The 20,777-nt window shown below is 43.8% G+C and overlaps 1 protein-coding gene across 1 annotated transcript; it reads right to left on the bottom strand.

Moving 5' to 3' along the window:
• Positions 1-492: 492 nt before the first annotated feature.
• clstn3 (calsyntenin 3) lies at positions 493-19,268 on the bottom strand (the record flags this gene model as incomplete). The annotated part of the gene is made up of 18 exons (XM_079164997.1): positions 493-1,341; positions 1,440-1,624; positions 3,528-3,663; positions 3,811-3,956; positions 4,676-4,837; positions 5,027-5,253; positions 8,221-8,369; positions 9,347-9,495; positions 9,646-9,705; positions 10,537-10,696; positions 11,575-11,687; positions 12,257-12,544; positions 12,628-12,813; positions 13,213-13,362; positions 14,413-14,621; positions 14,793-15,003; positions 16,229-16,351; positions 19,202-19,268. The coding sequence occupies 18 exons, from the start codon at positions 19,266-19,268 to the stop codon at positions 1,192-1,194; spliced, it is 2,871 nt and encodes a 956-aa protein (XP_079021123.1). The 3' UTR covers positions 493-1,191.
• Between the last annotated feature and the right edge of the window lie 1,509 nt (positions 19,269-20,777).

Here is a 20,777-nt window from a genome sequence, read left to right as displayed (position 1 = left end):
TGCAATAATAATAGTAATAACAATAATATAATATTCATCGTTGTATGTACAGAAAATTCATTACAATCAATACAATCAAAACTGCCCAAGCTGAGCTGACATTCTGGAAACAGCAGGGGTAGCACTATGGAGTGTGTGTGTGTGTGTCTTTGTGTGTGATTGCATGTGACGTCTTGCAGTTATTGTAAGAGCAGTGTGCAGTAAGTGAAACAGTGCAGTGAGAGTCATTTAGAGACATTCCAGCGGTCACCGTGGGGGGGGGGGGGGGGGGGGGGGGGGGTGTCAGAGGTGAGGTTCGACCAGGCTTACTGTAGATGTTGATGTTTTGTCATTTAGCGGCACAAGCTGAGACTTTGCAACGACTCCTGACTCAACACCTGGAGGCTTTAGCTCTGCATCTGGGTATTGCATAAGTACCAACTTGCGTAAATGGTGAGGTGTGTGGTTGATAGTCCTCAAACCTTCCTCATTTTATCATCAGCCCCACGTAAAATAGCCGAAGCACTAAAATAGTCACAATACCAAAAGAAAAATACCTGCAAGCGTAATGTTTTTTAAGCTTTTGAGAAGAGTGACCGTACTGTCTGACCTCACTGTCTTCACGCTGGGGTTAACGGTGGTCGAGGAATGTGTCGAGAGAGGATGCAAAGGGGGAGAAAAGAGCTTGTGCAGAGACTTCTCGAGTCGAGTCTAATAAGGGACGTGTCGGGATCATGTCTTTGCCTACTCATCTATTCCAGGAACTGCATGTTGCGGATTGCACCTGTATTCATTTTGTGAAGATTTCAGTCTGTGTTCAATAACAAAAGATAGAATACAATCTTTTTTTTTTTAAAACAAAAGCAGTCTCATACAACCAGTATTACACTGTACAGACACAATACCATCTTGTGATCGAGAACTGGTGCACCACATACAATTTGGGTGGGGTTTGCTCAGGCGGTTAACTTACATTAAATGTATACATTGTGCCATTGAACATTTAGGTGGAGAACAACTGCCCGTTGTTGGCTATAGGTCACATATGGCGTTGAGTGTCAATAAGTGTTATTACAGTGACTGTGTTGTGCGTAGTGTTTGTAAGCATACATTCCTAAAGTAGTAGTGTCAGCAGTCGTTGATATTAAAAGTGTTGGAGTGTGTGAGCCGGTTGGTGGTTTCCATGAGAACTGGTGCGGAGACTCGTGTGGCTCAGTAGCGGCGGGCGTTGCCGTCCTTCCCCTCCTTCTTTATGATGATTCGCTGGTCGTCGCCAGCGTCTTCAGGTGACTCTGCTACCTCCTCGTCCTCCTCCCCCTCCCCCTCTGTGTCAGCAGAGATGCCCATACGAGACTCGTAGGACTGTGGGAAAGAGCCGCGTGTGGATGAAAACAGGAGCTCGACAGGTGCGGCCATTTATTACCATCACATCAATGACTTATCGGGGGGGGGTTTTTTACCTCCATGGGGTTGACGATGATGGTGAGGGCAGAGTCGTCCCATTGGCTGCTACCCTCCTTAGCTCCGCCACTGGCACCCTCACCGCGGCGATGGATGGAGCGAATTCGGAAAACGCCGAGGATCACCATGACAACCAGGAAACCCACACACACCATGATGATGACTGTGGCTGCTCCTGGCACCACTGCAACAAAACAAGGAATGATCGTGTTTAGTAAAAGAATCTAGATTTTAACGATGAATCAGGTGATATTCTATATTCTTCTCATTGTTGACAAATCATTAAAATACCAAAACCAGCAATGGACTGAGTCAACACTGTTTCATTATTAGAGTATTAATACACGGCTGAAAATAGTCTCCGACAAATGCACGATTTAGTCCTGTGTGAGTAGTCATTTAGCCTCTTTCAGCTTTTGGAAAATTCGACCTAATATTCCTTCATATGTGTAAAGTAAACTCTCATGAATGCCTTTATTTCACCACCGTGTGAAGTTAAACGTTTGTAGACCAAATAGCTAAATGCCTTTGAGTTTATTAGAAGCCACTTACCAACTAGGAACGTTTGAAAAATAGCACAATTATCCAAACTAACCGTATCCGTAAAGGAAAATGTGCTGGGGTGTTGGACTGTGTGGGTAAAATGATTAAACCTGACAATCCTTCCTGCTGCGTAGTTACTGCATGAATATAAACAGCAGAGGTGCAGCAGACCAAAACACAATTTCTGGTTACACTGCCCCACCGGCGTGCACACTGTTCTTTACACTGGCTCCACAGTCTTAAGATTACTTATAGAGCTCTGCATGGCCAGGCACCTGACTGCATTTTTGTTCTGCTGCAGTCCTTTTAACCAGTAGTTCTCTGAGGTCTTTTGATTAAGGTGTGTGGGTTGTTCCTCGCTCCAGGCCTGAAACTAAAGACAATCATGCCTTTGAGGCTCCTAAACCTTGAAAGGCACTTCCTTTGAACTTAAGAGTCTCTGTGGAGTTTTTTTTGTACAAACAAAATGTATGTTTGCATTCAGTTGTTCTCCAAAAACTAACTGTATGTATCCTTGAGGTGTAACAAACAAGTCAAGTAAATTCCCTTGCTCATAAAAAAAGAGCAAAGCGTTTTTATCAAGCATTTGAAATTCTGAATGTGTATTAGCTTGCAGTCTTTTTCTTCCCCATCTTTGCTGGCGCATAGCAGCATATCTTGGCGTGTCACCGCCAGCTATTGATTAGTGGAATACTGTGACACCATTGGAAGGGCTCTGTATCACGCCACCCATGCGTGTGCACCATAAACTGTATGAAATATGCACTTAGTCTTCGTGACATCAGCCATAGGTTCCTGAAGAGCCGTTGCAAAGCTCAAAGTGAGCGGCTCCGGCCGTCGCCATCTTGGCAGTGACACCACAGTCTAACACCCAGCTAATCCAAAAATGAGCCTAGAGGTGGATCGGAGCTGAAGTGGGCCCAGGTGACGCAGCAGAGGAGACAGCTAGCGGCTAGCGACTTGAGACGACAACCACCTGTCAATCAAAGCGCCAACGCCCTTAATTATGCCTATAACTTTAAGCCATAATATAATTTAAACGAGTGAGTCACATAAAACTTCCCCCCTCTTCCAGTTGTCATGAACTTGGGGGTATAAGCTATAGAGAGACGAAACACCTCTTTGTGGACAAGGCGTTCTCCTTTAAAATGGGAATCTATGGGGATTCACTTGCTTTTGTAGCCAGCCTCAAGGAGCAATTTGAGTTATTCCAGTTATTAGCACCTACGCGTGGGCTTCATTTTTCAGCACCTGAGGGTGCGCACACATGCTCATGTGAATAACAAAACAGGGACCCACTCATAAAAAAAAAACCTCCAGTGCTACAAGAGGTCTGAAACTTGCCTTCTTCATTTCAATTTCAATTTAATTTATTGCTTTTTTACGCCGCAGACTTGCGGTACGTGCACCAACCATGAGGCTACCAGGGCTCCTCTTATCGGTCGCTCCTGTACTTTGACTGCATTTTCTTTCTTTTATGTTTAATTGTGAAGCACTTCGTGATATCTGTACTCTGACAAAAGTTGATGAAAGGGGAATGTCACCTGAGTTGCGGTTTGGATTGGGCAGGGTGTGTCCACTCAGCTCTCCAGCATGGTGGGACGGATGGAGAAACTGCTGCTGGGAGGCCAGCAAGTGGGATGGGTGATACAGACTGTCCAAAGAGTGGAGGAAGTTCACCTGAAGGAGTGAGGTGAGAGAAACAGAGAAGAAGAAAATGAAACAAAAATAATCTAAGTGTGGACTGAGCTTTCACACTCATATCTAAAAGACATTTATCTTTATTCGGTGCCAGGGGTGTTACTGTATGGTAATGTTTCTTCTCACCTCCAGAGTCAACTCATTGCTGGTGTATCTTCCATTCATCTCAGAGCAGGAGAGGCGGAACCGCCTCTCGAAGCGGGCTGAGCCTTTGGCCAGTCGGTAGCGGACTGAGCGAAGGACGTCCTCGTACACAGAGATGGATTCGGCACCTGAAGGGAGCGCAGAACAAAAAGAGGACAGAGAGTCAATACTGAGACGAGAACTGCAGAGAGAAGGAGGAGAAGAGAAAAGTAGTCTGCAGTTAGTTATAGACAGCAGGGGGTGACTGTGTCCGATGGATTGCTTTAAATTGTTCCGGCCATTTGCAATCTATTATATTGAATTGTGTGCAAACTTTTTAAATGCCCTGAAAACCAATTTTCAGAATCAACGTCTTAATATCAGATATGAAGTCTTATATTAACTTTACATTTAACTGGGTGGAACTTGTTGGAAGAGAGAAGATGTCATGTATTTCTGTGCACCAGTTAGGATTTAGAAATGTTTGAATCAATATGTGACAACAGTTGTGGGGCTGTTAGCTTGTGTCTGCTCTGATGAAACCACGCAGTCCTGATGAAGCACATTAGCTGAGTTTATGACCGTTAAACTCTTTTCCAAATTTTAACTGTCGCTCATTTAGTAATGAATATTTAATTTTTATAGAGAAACACTTCAGGGGCTTTAAACATAAGAGACATAAACAGACAATCGAATTCAGGTTTCCTGACATGTTTTGGGGTCCGCTTCCTGTTGTTTGTCTGTAATTTGCCGTCTATGTTGGCCAGTACAAGATTTCAATAACAATAAAGATTTTCGAGTAAAACAAAGAAGAGCAAATAAGCTTTAAAAGAGTTTTAAAATGCGCAGAATGTTTTAGGCACAGCACCTGTGATGGCAATATAAGCAGTAGTATTGATGATTTCCAGTCCCCTCTCTCGCACAACATCCATGTCCACCAGAAGCTCCTCCCTCTCTGGGTTTAGCTCCTCCCCCAGCGGTTGGACCTCACAGCCATCCAAAGTGTGAGCCACGGCGTCGGACATCAGAGCTAAGAGAGGATCATTACCCCAATTTAGGAAACAAAGGATGTAGACCACAGATGGGCTCTTCAACTCATTTCCATACAAAGATACTTAGACAAGTGGTGAGAAAGGGCTATGTGCAAACAAACATGATAAATATTTAAAATCTCCCTAAACTAGATGTGGCATTTGGGTTGTTTTAATGCGTGGCTCACCTCCTCCCTCCATCCCCTGTGCAGCCGTGTTGACAGCATGAGACAAGGAACAGACGATCCGGAGCTCAGGGAAAAGGGGGACACCACGGGGACCCTCAAACTCAGGGGCAGGACGAGCCAGATGAGGGCCGACCCCAGACAAAGAGATCTGAGGGGCGTCAGGCTGGAGAACCACCAGGTATCCTTCCAGCTGCTTGAGGGACAGGCAGCTCTCCTCGTTGAAACATCTGGCAGGGACGAAGGAAGTGTGCGATGTCAGTCGAGGAGAGAAAGAGAGAGAAAAAAAGAGAGAAACTTTGCACATGTTTTTGTTGCCACACTACTGACTCTAGAGTCTTTGGAGCAGAGGGAAATATATCTGCAACTATTTGACAGATTGCCATGACAACTTTAACAATCAGTCATGGTGCCCAGATGACAAGCCCTACTGACTTTGGTGATCCCTGATTTTTTCTCTCACGCCACCTTCAAGTTGACATTTCTTGCAGTGAAATGTCTCAACAGATGTCAGATGGATTTTCCATGGGACATTATAGCCCCACTAACAGTAATTTATAACAGTTTTGGGATCCCTTTAAGATTACTGCATCAATTTACCATTGCTTCATTGTCAGACTCACTACGGATAATAAAAGCATCAAAATGCATCAGAACCAAAGATATTGTAATTTATATTTTAGTGCATTTCCTCTTCTTAGTCATAACACAGGAACAACATTCCCCAGAATTCGACTCAAACGTCCTATTCTGAGATTCAAGTGTGTTATGCAAGTAGGGGCTGTAATGTAGCCTTGAGCCGCTAGCCTCAATCAGAGATGAGGAGCAGGCTACAGGGGTCTGGTAAGATTATTTTTTTTCCTCTTCATCCCCAACCAAGACATCCCTTGAGGATATGTATCAGACTTTGCACAGCTCCCTCTGGAGCCACAAAAGGCTTTGTTCAACTTCTTCCACATAAGTACTCCCCAAGACCTGCCAACATGCTTTGATGTGTAAAATTCACACGGTTCCCCTTTAATGTTTGCACCAGCATCAGGTCCAAATTGTAATTTGTCCAATATGTTGGTTTATGACTAAATGTCTGCAAAAGTAATGACATTCCCAGCTGTACTTTGTGTTAAGTGTTAATTGGTAAATGTGAACGTACTCAAATATTAGACTAAGATGGTTAACCAGGTAACATTATACCGGCTGACAGTGCTGGAATGTAACGGAGTACATTTAGTAGTAAGTACTGTACATGAGTACAATTTTGAGGTACTTGTACTTTTACTACCATTTTATGTAACTTTATACTTCTACTCCACTACATTTCTATGGTGACACTATTTGTCTGACAGCTGAAGTTACTTTTCAGATTACAGGTTTTCATCCCTTCCTGTGGAGTGAAAACCATGTAACTCCAGATTTTGTGATGTTGAATGTTTGTGAGAAACTGAAAGATGAAGTGTAACCTTTATTTGGTGAGATTATTCTCCTACTTCTTAAATTTATAAACAATTTCAAAACCTTCTTAGCTGGAAAATGCATCGTCACAGAGCTGGAAACTGTATTTCTGAGCTTCCATTTAAATCAAAGCACCGCTAGCATGGCTGCAGACTCTTTCATCTTGCTCCACAAATTAGCAACATTGTGGCCGAGTAATGTGAAGAACCGAACCATGTCCACGATGATGGACAAAAAGGTCTTAATCCAGAGCAATGTCTTCCCAATCTAGTTCCCTAATTCCACCACTGCTGTAGTTAACTTTGGTCAGAAAACAACAAATGTCAAACCACAGCTCTGCTGTTACAAATTTAATTTTCCTGCCAGAAAGGGAGAGCAAATCAGATTGATGACAGGCTGCTTACATATATATATTTATCTGCACTATAATTCAGCATTCCATTTGAAAGGGGATTAAGCGTAGTGTGCATGTGTGTGTGTGTGTGTGTTACATTTCCACTATCAGAGTGAGCAGCTGCTTCTATCGGCCTCTCCAGAAGGGCCTGCTGTTCAGCCATCTGGGTAACTCCTGGCCTCAAATCAGTCTAATCTTCACACACGCAATAAAACACGCTAGAGGAAAGAAGAAAAAAAAAAAAACCTCTGGTACACTTGAGCAGAAACCAAGTGAAAAAAAAAAGAAGCTGCCTGTGACCTTGAATCTCAAAAACAAAACCTCCAGCACCGTCTCGCGGCCTGGAATCCATTTTACTCTAATAAACATGCGACAAAAACATCAATCCCAAAAGACAGTAATAAGAAAATCTGCACCGCCTGAGCGTTTGATGAGATCTGATTTGTCGGCATGGCAGCTAGTTTAAATACACAATGTACCACATAGCATATGCGCTAGACTGTACTTCCTGAGGTGAATTAATATTTCATCATCTAAAAGCGACCGCTAAAGCCAGAGAGCCAGTTCGCAGTTGTTAAGCATGGTTGAGCGCTGACCCGGAAACAGAGTTTGTGTGCTTTTTATTTCCACGACCAGGTGATTCAGAGCGATGCACACTGAACCAGGGATCCAGTCTTGTGCCGTCGGTCTGTCTCGCAACATCAGGGATATTGTTTTTGTTCGTTTGTGCAATACTATAAATGTAAATCAGAACATTTTAACCACTTTCCAGTTGGACACACGCTAAATTGTTTCTCAAAAAGCCAGCTACACAAATAAAATTGAACTGATTTGAATTTCAGAAAGGCAAACAGTTTCTTCAAGTGAATCCTTCAAAAACCACAGTTAAAACCAGACCGAATTAATTTAGTCTGCAGTTTACTCCGTCAACGCAAAAAGCCACTTAATGGCTGAATGAACAAAGAGATAAGACATTCCTTGTTATCTCTTGCTTTGACGTATTCTCCTCTATAATCATCGTGCCACAACAGTCCTTATCACAGCCGAGGCAAGGTCCATGTTTGATGAGTTCAATGTCAAAGAAGTAAAGCAGAGGCACAGAGTCCAGAGAGAGAGAGACACGTCAATTGAGAAATAATTTCATTCCACATCATATTATTTGTGGTGTTGAGAGATTTCCGGTGTGATAATTTAAAATGGTGGTGTCGCTCTCCCTCTGTCTCCCTCTTCTTCTACTGCTTCAGTTCGTCTCCTGCCTTTCGCAGAATGACTTTACATCAAAAAACGTATGAGTACAGTTAGATACCCAAGTGTGTGTGTGTGTGTGTGTGTGTGTGTGTGTGTGTTTACGTACCTGAGCGAGGTGGTTAGTTTGAGGGGTCGGACTCCGGGGGTGGCGAAGCGTAGAGAGTTCCTGTAGGTGACCTGCTGCACTGCACGGTTAAAGCTCTCAATGTCGTCTCCCTCCAGCACCAACACTGACTGGCTGGGGTTCACATGAACCTGCGGAGCCAAAAGAAACGTTTAAAAATCTAAGTTCCTTTTAATTTACATGAGAAGATATCATGTTACATGGCTCGAGACAAAATTGGGAGTCTTTACGAAGGGAAACCTCGGAAAGGGTTCTTTTTAATACAGGTTCCTTTGAAAAGATATCAGCGCAAAGAAAAGTAATATGAGCAGACATATTACCCTTTGATCTCTTTTACACACAGTAGTCAAAAATTTGTATATTTTTTGTGCAAACGCCTCAAACACACCAAACCACCACTAGAGGAGGTTAGAAACACATCTGGCAGCATACCAACAATTTGTGCTGCAATTAAGAGATAGGTTCACAATCGTTCAAGTCTTATGCTCATATGATGATTGAAATATGATTTTACTTTCTGTTCTAATTCCTCCTGTTCAGACTTGAAACAGATTTGACAACAAATGAAACAAACTAAGACAAATTAGATTGTGACTTCCCCTCTGGCAAAGCTGTTACGTCCTTATTATAGAAAACAAAAAAGGATTTTAACACATCATGTGCATGAAATACTTATCATGCAATGGGTAGGAGACGAGTAAGACTATGAACTCACAATTTTTCAATTAATCTGTGAATGTAAAGCTACTTGCAGATATGGAACGAGTGATGTGTAATGATTTAAAATTGAGATTTACGTGGATAACTTCACAAAAAACTATACTTTTTTGAGGACACGAATTTGAGCTGAATGAGGGATGTGGTCAAATCAGCCAAAGATTGACTCTGCAATTGGTTATCCATAAGTATTATGAAGTTAAAGAGATTTGATATTCACGGTAGTCAATGAGTCACATGGATGAAGGTGAGATAGCTGTTCCGGTGAATAAAGTATGGTGTACTGGAGAAGAAAGTAAGTGTTACTAACGGCGATGTTAGATGTAAGGGACTCTTTGAGCATCATCTCTTTCTCTACAACATGGCGGTCTATAGCTCTCTGAGGCATTACCTTCATGCCGGAGCCCAGAGTCTCCAGGTCTCCGAAGTCCAGGCCTTCCCTGCAGGCGTACAGACACTCCACCACACTGTGAGGCTCCACGCTGCCTGGACGCACCGTCACACCCGACAACAGGCCGTGGTAACCTCCCACATATTTCACTAGAAACCAGAGACAGTCCAGTATGAATACAGATTATAATGCCTCATTTATATTCTAATACGGACATGAATTATACAGCAACAATGACACAGCAAATTGACAGACTGCACAGCCTCATGCGGACAGCAATGTGAAAACAAGGAGGTCACCTGAGTCTTTCCCCTCTGGGATGGTGTTGTTTAGTATTTCCTTCTGCTTCTCTTCGGGCTCTGCGGAGGGAAAACGGGGAGGGTCACAAAAGGGGAGTAGAAAAAGAGAAACGAAAGTAAGGCACACTGAGAAAGATACTTAAATGTAGCGAGGTGTAAAAAGAAAGTGGGAGGAAGACTGAAAGGTGCCAGAGGTTGATAGGAAGAATGAAAAATGCTAAATATATAACACAGGGAGACACAAATGAGAAAATGCAAGCAAGAGAATTGTAGATATTCAGAAATGCACCATCTCCTCATTATCCAGCAGCAGCTGGTGCCACGCAGGCAGAAGAGTGACTTCCACTGTGGATGAGAGTGTAGCACCGCAAATGTGTGTGTGTGTGTGTATATTTTAACGTTAATTGACAGCCACAGTTTCCCATTCTAACCAGCGATTCTAGTGTAAGTGAGTGATAGCTGTCTTGCCCTTGTGTTGTTCTGTTGCTCTGAATAATTGATACGTCAGTTATATTATTAGCCCTCACAGACAAAATGCATCAACCGAATTATAACTGAGTGAAATGAGGGGGTGAATGGCGCGAGGCACAATGAACGGCAGATTGTCGAAAGGTGCCATATGAGGGTTCGTGAGTTGCCGCCGCTCATGCCAAAAATGGCAGCCTGCCATCTCTGGCGGTGTGGGATTTGAATGACATTTCATTGACGGAGGAATGCAAAAGAGGATGCAAACTGCACAATTGCTGCTCGTAGCATTTATGCAAAAAGGAGGAAAAAAAAACAGGATTCCTCGCTCTCTGCCTGCATACATTTCTGTCAGAATCCATCATTTAGCTGAAATGAAATGTATGTCAGTTGTGGATACGCTGAGCATAAATTTCAGTGTGTTACCCCAGCAGGCGCCGATGAACATCCTCTGGCGGGGGGCAGGGTTGGGGATGGCTCCGTTGTCATGGATGAGGGCGGGGTCAAAGGTGACACCGTCGACATACAGGGTCACGGAGGGGAACTGGACGCTGAGCGAAAGATGGTGCCACTCACTGTCACACACCTGTTGAGAGATAAAACAGAGTCAACCTGAGCCTGAACGAAGGAAACAGTTGAAATAGCTCGCAGGGTGAAGGTTTGAACGTTTACTCTTTTAGTGGTGGAAGAAGTATTCAGATATTTTATCTCATGAAAGTACTAATACAACAATGTAAAAATACTCTGCTACAAGTAAAATGCCTGCATTTATAATCCTAATTATTATTTATAGTTTAGTTTTAAGTACAAAGGTATGAGCATTCAAACGTACTGAAATAATGAAAAGTTCTGCAGAAAAATGACTTTTCTTTAATCTTTGTTTATTGAATAATCGTATTTCTTTGGACCTCGGATAGTTATCTCAATGAAACAATCCGAGCAGCAACTCATAGAGTGTTGGAGCCACTGGTTTAATCTTTGGAAATGTATTGTATTCTATAAACCGATCATGTTTCTTGTGTAAAATCTTAATCTGAAAAGTAACATTTACTGTAACGGTAGCTGACATATATAATATTTAATCCATGTAAATTCCTGCACACGTTTGTTTTAGCTTCTCTATAGATAGGGCTGCATCAGCAGGAATACAAAGGGAATCATACGGACAGAGGGGCAGAAAAGAAAGACCGGGTTAATAAGATATCGTGGGTCAGACAGAGGGATTTGACAAATCTTCTCTGTATCAGCTCAGCTTCCTTTAATCCATGCTGCTTCAATCTGTCTGGGACCTGTAGCTTCAGTCAAAACAAACCCCCCTTCACCCACCAATGGGCTGCCTGGATGATATAGCCATCTCTTTACACAGACATACTATCTACTGCTTTTCCCCCCCGTTTCAATTCAATTTCAAAAGGTACAAATACAGAAGAACATCAAAGCTAAGTGTTGCAGTTCCCTCAGTACCTGCTCCAGTTTCCACAAGAACTTGACGGGCCGTGCGGCTGAGACGTCGGGCCAGTAGAAGAGAGAGAGGCGGCAGCCGTGGACAGAGAGGGAATAGTGGGAGAAGGAATCATCTGTAGAGCAGAAGAACAGAAGATAATTGGTGGGTCAGTGTGGTCTTGTCAAACTGTCTTAATATCACCAGGCAATTCTTCAGAGAATCACCACAGTAGGACATAAAAATGTGCAATGCGTTTAATATAGATTTTAATCTCTGTCCTGTCTCTCTCAATTGTGGATTTTATTGCTGTTTTTACCCGAGGGAAGCTTTGCCGAACATACTGCTTTCTAGCGGTGCCCCTACAAAGTCATAAAGTTGAAAATATTCACACAATATACTGCCGGGCGCAATTACAGTGTTTTACTGTTCTTCTGCTGCTGTCCACTTGGCTGCTCAAGTGGAGAAGCCGGGGGTTAAGTGTCTCTCTCAAGAGCACCTTGATAGTAGTTGTTGAAGCTATAAACTGCTTAAGGTTTTTTTCCGTTTTTCTTTCAGCCTTGACTTTCTCTGTAATTCTGGGGAATTGAGTGGGTAACCTTCTGGGGGTTGCCTTCTTTGATGTATGATGCTTTCCTTACCACACCACATTTGAAAACACTCCTCCAAATGTCGGTAAAACCATGACTCTACACTATAACGCACCATTCTTGACAGTGCTGCACACAATAGTCTCCTCGTCCTTGCGACTGCCTCTGGTCTGAGTGGTCGCAGGCTGGATGTTGGCGCCGCCCCGTCGTATCCACAGCTGCAGGGTGAAGTGGTCGCCCGACAACGCAGAGACAACCGAATCCGGCACCACTGCGACGTGGTTGGATCCGTTGAAGGAGAAGACCAGAGAGGAATCAGAAGAGGGGAGAGTGGGCAGAGCGGAGGTCCAGTTGGCAGCAGGAGATGGAGGAGGGAGAAGGTCTACTTCACCCCTGACAGCCCCTGATGAGGAAAAAAGAGATAAATAATGTTAATAAAGAAGGATCCTGCCCTCTGCACATTTACATAATCAAACCAGAACTCACCACACAGCCGTCGGACGGATCTGTCAGAGTAGCTGTCTCTGTCACAGCCCTTCCCAATGTGGCCGGTCTGGAGATCTACGGTGGCCTGGATGTTCCACACAGTCTCCTCACAGGTCTCCAAATGCAGGCTGGGGAACAAGGGGATGCTGCCTGACCCGGGTGTGTACTCTACACGCTTGGTCCATCCTGAAAAAGTATTGCAATCACAACCTGACCCTCAACGTTTGGATTCAAAAAGTTGTATTTAAATTGTAATTCACTGTGAATAAACTGGGCTCATCCCGTTGGAGAAATCCAATGTGAGGAAATCCTCAGAAAGTGGAGCAGTAGTATCTATAATCTAAAAATATATTCCTAGTTTAATTAATTGCCTTCCCCTTGATATTACATAGGCTCAGCAGTACCATTTTAAAACTCAGCTCTTGATATAAAGATGCAAAGGTGACTCATCCTAACGGCAGCCCACGCACAACTAAAAGTGATAGTTCCCACAGATTAAACGACAAAAACACATCTCTTAAACCTCCCGAGAGTCATCCCAGCATGACAACCGAGACGGAAACGGAGCGATCTGTGTGACATTACCGATCCAGCCGGGTTTGCAGGACGGCTTCACGGTGACGACAACCTGGGCATCGGCCTGAGCTCGGTTCTTTCCACAGTCGAAGGCGGTAACCCAGAAGGTGAAGACGCGCTGACGCTTCGAGTCCAACGGCTCTGTATTCTTAATGTTACCTAGGAGACGGAGAGAGAGAGACAAAGAAAGGAAGGACAAGAAATTATGAAACGCTCGTCGATAAAGCTTCCATCACTGCACGTATACAATAGCAGAGCAACTATCCTGCTCAGTGCGCTACATCCAGGAATAGAAAGAGAAAACGGAGGAAGATACATTCCACAGAGCGGAGTGAAAAGTGAAGGGTTTTCCTGTTTTTACAGATAAAGGAAACAGCGAATAACTGCGATAGGCTGACAGCGCTCAGCGTGCCAGCTGACAGACAATAGGTAACACAGACGTTGGTGTGACATGGCGAGAGGAGAAACATTGGGATGAAAGAGATAGTGGTCGGAACAGAGAAGACAAAGTGAAGAGAAAAGAAAATAGACAATGATAAGCCCACAGCGTGTGAAGGAGGTTGGAACAAAAGGTCTCTGTACCAGTTTCCCCCCAAAAAAGAAAAAAGAAAGGAGCTACTCATCCTCTGCAAAAAACCCTCCACGTCCAGGACGATTCTGCAGAGTCATAATAAAACAGGGTCCTCTGCTGCTGCTGTGTCTCATTACAATTGATCTCCCACCAACCAGTCAATGGATACAATCACAACAAAGAATTTAGGGAATCTACGAGCATCCAGTAACAAAAGAAAGATGCTGTATTAAACCAAAACAGCTGCCGCAATGCTTTTACAGAGACAGAACAATAGTCCGCCCACACAAAGTCTATTTTAACATCGTTTGGTTTCTACCTGTACGAGGAGTGAAGCACCTGCAATTCTTTTCACTTTATCTATCTATGCAGACATCAATATCCCAGCGGTGTCTGGTGTCGGTCTTTTTCATGTATTGAGGGCATCCGCAGTTTAGTAGTTGAAAACTTGAATATTGAATGCAGTGATTGTACTTGCAATAAGCCATAACGAGTCGATAGTGCAGACAGCATGGGAGAATAACAATATGGTGGCTTGTGTTGGATATTGTATTTCTGTAGCAGAGGCACGCAGATATGAATAGGTCTATGAGCCCCACACCCGCTGATTTACTGCTACAAGATAAAACACATCTCACCGTCGTTGTCGATAGCGAAGGGCACATTAGGAGTGATGATGTCATAGAAGCAGATCTGGCTGTACTGCGGGGAGCAGTCAGCATCCAGAGCCTCCACCCGCACGATTCGGTCAAACAGACGTCCTTCTGGGACTGAAGCCTCGTAGCGACGCTCGACAAACACGGGGGAGAACTCGTTGACGTCGTTAACACGCACATGCACGGTGGCCCTGAGGGAAGGAGGAGTGGGAAGCAAAACAAAAGCAGAGAGCGAGAGATGGATTGCTGTAACACCAGGAAGCAGAAATGGCTAGATAGTCTTCACAGTGCACAGCCAGAGGAACTTTAGATAGTGACTGTAATTATCGTTAAAAACATTCAATGTCAATGGGCTGACTAACTTGTGGGATTTCTTGCTGTTGACTCCATCAGGTCCCTCTCCGCAGTCGTAGGCCTGGATGGTGAAGCTGTGCTCCCGCTGGCTCTCGCAGTCCAGCGGCTCCTTGGACCGGACCAGGCCCTCGCCGGTGGAGCGGTCCAGAACCACAGCTTCAAACTGGACCGAGCCTGAACCCGAGGGGCCATTATGAACCCGGAAGCCACAGATTTCACCTGGAAGAGGAAGAAAATACCTCAGAAAAGAGCAATAAAACTAAAAATGTTAATGTTAATGTTAATCAACATCCTACTCTGTCAGACATTGGATTATTTTCTAACATTTGTGTGGCAACGGCTGCTCACAGATTATACAGAATGCTGTATCTTATATTTTAACAAGGAGAATTTTGGTGTTACTAATTACTCAAGATTGCAGGTCTGGCTCCAGCGTACATTTGCAGTCTCGGCTTAAAACTAAAGGAGACTGATTTCCTGTCAATGCCTCTTATTATTTAAATATCTTCTAAAAACTCACTTTTTTCCTGTGAAGCAGTTTGTAACTCTGATTTTAAAAGTGCCATACATATTCAGGTCATTATTATAACAACAACAACAACCAGTGAAATATAACCAGAATGTTAGCTCGCCATGCGAAAGGAAAGCACTGATGTATTCATTTATAACTACCTATCAATTCCTGCATCTATCAATATTAAACGAATTGTGACAATTGATCTTAACATTGAGTAGATTTTTCAGAATATATTAAGTGGAGACAGATATCTGGAGGTTTCCCTCAAGTGCCCCTCCATCTTATCATTATAATGATAGAATAAATTCAATTGCAGCTGAGACTCAAAATAAAACCCCCTCTACATGGCAGCCGAGGAAGATTTCCTGCTCAAACACCTAATTTTCTCTTCCTTTTTGACACAAGCCCAGTAAATTTCAGGGGGCGCTGAGTAATTCTAGTCGATCTGTTATAATTTGACTGAACACGGTTATTTCCAGGAGTGCACACAAGATAACCTTATTTCATCAGGCTGCAGAGCAACGAGCGCTGCTGACTGCTGCTCCTGCACTGAAGGGTTGAATTACACTATGATGGCCTAAAAATAGTGGACTCTGTGACTGAATACATTGCCTTTAATATTTAGACCGGTCTGTGGGGAAATATGGTTGGAAATGGCAGCAGTCAGAGAGCTCCAAACGTCTGGAACAAATCAGCGTTGTGTTTACTATGAAAGCCCGAGCCAGGCCTGGTGAGATAATTTTCAATTTGGCCTGGTGATGTGAAATTCAATTTGGCTGTGAGAGTACTTGATATGACCTATTTTTCACAGCAGCCAGTTCTGTGGATGTTCAAGTAAATTCATGGAAAAGGTTAGATATTTTTGGGCTCTTTTTTTTTTTCTTTTTGCCTATCTCCTCCCAAGCTGTTTCATGCGGTTGGTGTTACCAGCGTAGTGAAGTGGAGCATCTTTGTCCAGGGCAAAGAGAGGGGGGTTGAGCAGCACCGTGTTGTCGTTCTCCATGACAATCCCCTGGTACTCTGTCTCGATCCATGGCTTGTGCTTATTGGCTGAACGGCACAGAGAAGAGACCGAAGAGGCTTTGGGTTAAATGGAGCAATTAGAAGGAACCAACGTTTCTATTTTTAACACTCCATTATGGGCAAGGACGTGGTGAGCATGAGTGGAAAACTACACAATGTATGTCTGATGTGCAACCACAAGGACACAGTTTAATCACATTCACACCCTCACAGATATTCCTCTCTTCCCCATATAGACCTCCTTCCTCTTCTTCGTGTCAAGTGCTACTCTACACACCTTCGAGGTTGGCAGTGTAATTAAAGCAAGTCAGACTTCACCTTATCACACACAGAGAGGTATATTGCTCATATCAATCAACCAAACTGGCCTGCCACAGGCGCCGCACAATAATGCGTGAAAAAAAAAAAACCCAGCCGTGTCCAAATCAAATGCCCGAGGTTTACTGTGAATTTAACCTTTAATTGCGAATTAATTATTCATCCTTGTGCCGAATGTTCAGAGCTGAGTGATCAAAGGGCAAGTTAATGAGCCAGAAGGATGACGATTTTACACCCCAGCAAAGAGCAAAGAAAACAAAAGCCTCCCCTCTGTTGTCCTCAATCTTTTGAACACGGAAGATAGAGAGTTTGAAATCAGACAGAATCGCGAGACTTGTGTTTAGTAATTGCTTTGTTGCCTTCACAGTGAATGTTCCACAATATCTGAGTGGAACTAATTGTTGCCGTCTCGTATGTGAGCGGAGAGCCAACAGACGAAAAATGCTGCTGAATCTGATTTAACTTCTATCGCTTGGAATTTTTAGTTTATAGAGCAAAAAAGATACTTTTTTGATACCTTACTGAAGAATATAAATGTGTTTTTCTCAGTGGTGGAAGGTTACTAAGTACAAATACTCAAGCACTGTATTTAACTACAATTTAAATTTACTTTACCTGGGTTTTTCCTGCTAGTTTTGTTCCACTAACTCCCATTACATTCCAAAGGGAGATATTGTTCTTTTTACTCCACAACATTATATTAACCTACAATATAAAAATGCTGCTTACACAGTAACACGTTCATAATAATAATCTAATAACTAATATACCGCTCTGAAAGAGGCTGTTCTGCTGTCTAATTCATTCAAGCTAAAATGGGGAATTAAATTGACCTTGAAGCAATTTCTTCAGAAAATACTTCTCTGTAGTTTTACTTGTAATGGGGTGATTTTACATTGAGGTAATGCTACTTTTAGAGCCGAAATAATTGACAATTAATCAAGCCAGTCGACAGAAAAATAACCAGCAACTATTTTGACGATTGAGTAATCGTTTAAGTATTTTCTTTCAAGCAAAAATAAACATTTCCATGTTGCAGCTTCTCAGTTGAGAAGATTTGCTGCTTTTCTTTTCTTTCATGATAATAAAGAGAATATCTCTGTGTTTGTGCTGTGTCGTACTAAATAGGCAATTCAGGGACTAAACAGCTATTTTTCACTATTTCCTGACTTTTTATAGACCAAATGATTAATCGAGAAAGTAATCCGCAGATTAACAAAGTAAATTATTGTTAGTTGCAGTCGAAGCTACTTTTAATTAAGTAAAAGATCTCCAAACCTCTTCCACCAGATTTTTTTTCTACAAAACACATTTTTATTTTTAATAAAGAGGCCAAAATGCTCAAATGTTGTCAAACGTCCATAAATGTCCAAATGAAAACAGCTGTACAGGAATAAAACAGTCTGAAACGAGCAAAATCATGTTTAAAAAAAATAAAATAATAATCTACATCAAAGATATTCATCTCCTCCTCCATTTCCACAGTCCTCTGACATGTCTCTTTTTTGGTCATTTATCTCCCGCCCTCTGTCCCCTCAGTTGATCCCCCCTCCCCCCTCTTCCCTCTGCTCTATAGCATTAATCTGAGCATCAGGCCCGTGGATTACACCCGGGATTACAGATTGAGAGGCATCCCATTCCGTCTCTCTCCGTCTCTCCTGGCACTTTTCGTCTCTCTGTCACTCTATCGCCCCACAACACTCGCCCACCCCTCCTCGTCTGTCTCCCTCACACACACACACGCACACACACTATATCTATATATATACACACACACACACACACACACACACACACACACACACACACACACACACACACACACACACACACACACACACACACACACACACACACACACACACACACAAACATTCCGGTATCTCCCTTATCCTTTTCCCTCGTGTCACCTGATCTCACGTACCACCTCTCTCTCCACCACCGCCTCCTCGTCTTCCTCCTCCTCCCTCCTCATCGGCCTGCGTCTTTTCAGCTACGTCCTCTCCTGTCACAGCTCCTTCTCCTCCGTCTCTCCTAACATTTCACTCGTCTACCCCCCCCCCCCCCCCACCACCACCTTCTCTCTGACACTCCATCTCTCCTAAATCTCCTCGTGTTCCCTGCGTCGCGCTCCTCTACCACCTCCTTCACTGACATTCTCCCTCCTCGCTCTCCGTTTCATTTCGCCTTCCCTCGGCATGATAATCATTGGAACAATAATGTTGAATCAGAGTCATGGTTATCCGTGATGACGAATCTGCTGGCGGAAACAGATTCATCATCTTCTCTCAGAGTCACAGCACTGTGGAAACAGACGCATGCAGGCTGGGTCACGAAACACAGAATGTATAAACATGTATGTATGTGCTCCGTTTCTGTCGCGAAGAAGCTGATATAATTAATACGCTCATGGGGGGGGAAGAGCAATAAAGGCATCAGGAGCATTTCAAGGTAAAACAGCCATGGCCCTGCACCTTGACAGGTCTGCGTGCTCCCATGCCGATGTCAACCATCATCTCAACACATCACAATCAACAGTCAAAACGATGACGAACTGACCTTTGTTGCCACTGGCAACCGAAGTCAAGCAAAGGAGGAAGAAGGAGAGAAAATTCATTCTGTCCATCTGAGGAAAGGAAAGGAAAGGAAAGGAAAGGAAAAGTAGAAGGGGGCAACAGGGTGGTGGGGGGGGGATAAAGTACATGCATCAATAACTGATCAGCACTGACAGAGTAACAAGACACAGAGAGATATAGAGAGAGGGACAGATCAGACCTTTCAGATGCTGTGTTTGTGCATTAAAACACAACTCAGGTGTCACGCATGCATAACCTTTGGCGGCCTATAGGTATACCATAGACCCAACATGATGAACTGGATTTTCTGCTGCTTATTGAGTCAGTATGAATAAACCAATACACCATAATTGCTTCTGTCTTTTCCTCAAAATCAGACTTGCAGAGAAAAGCCTGTGGTGAATGCACATACCTGGTCGTGAGTGTGTATGTGTGTGCGTGTCACTATAACTGGTTTTGCATGTGGCCGTGTGGGTGGTTTCCCATGTTTTAATTGTGGTGTGTTAGGTTAAAACAGTGCAGCTGCTGTCTTGTGGCCACAACTGAAAAATTAGTCCTTGGTGGGGGGGTTTCATGCTCTCGTTGACATAACAAGACTCTACGTTTTTCCACTGCTGCAGTCGTTGATAGGCTACAGGACAACATGCTCTGCAGATCACATCCAAAAGAAAGGGGACATATATAACCGATGACTCCATCTGTTTCACAGGTTGTTAAGGCTCCACATCCATCCAAGACCGGAGAAACATGCTATGCGACAGTAGTCATCCCATTTACATCACAGGCTGGTATTGACACCCACTACCGGTTTAGGCTGGCTATGTTGAGAGCTCAACCCCTCGAGCCAGGAGAGGAAATGTCGCATACATGAACGTTATAGCTGAAGCAGGATTTGACATTACCGTGGTGAGTTGCGGTGATGCTCCCGGTTGGTACCCAGCCTCTACGCTCGCAGCATCCGCCTCTCACGCCCCTGCCGCTCGGCTCGGCAATCCCCCCCCCCTGCAGGCTGAAAACAATCCTCCAGGTATAGAGGCAGAGGACACACGGACAGTCTTTACGCAGCAGCTGAAGAAATGACAAGAGCGTATATGTCAGCCTGACGTGAGACTCGCGGTGATGAGGTGTAGAGGAAGATGAAGAGACCGATGGATGCCCTTGTTATTTCGGCTCTACGGAGGAGGGAGGAAAAAAAACAGTGGGAATATTACGCTGGCGTCCCCTCCCTCTCGGCGTTTCTTAACCCGCCCACACTGCGTCCTTCTCTCCCTCTCTCTCTCTCTCCGGCCCCCACCAGCTCGGCACCAGACTGCTGCTCTGGCTGTTTTTTGCCGTTGAACGCACATTGAGAGTGACTCAGACCCCAACACAGCAATTCATCTCATCACGTTTGTTCTCAGCTTTATAGGCTTGCTTGATGGGTGACACCCCACCACAGCGTTTTTAAAAAATATGTTTTTCATATATATACACACTTATTAATCCCCCATTGCTCAAGCTTTCCATCACCAGACTGCAAAATGACGTCATATCACCCCCTTTTGCCCTGTGCTCCGTCA

This window comes from Pholis gunnellus, assembly GCF_910591455.1.
Source record: "Pholis gunnellus genome assembly, chromosome: 8".
In the NCBI taxonomy this organism is placed as follows: Eukaryota; Metazoa; Chordata; class Actinopteri; order Perciformes; family Pholidae; genus Pholis; species Pholis gunnellus.
This window is presented reverse-complemented; position numbering and strand designations above follow the sequence as displayed.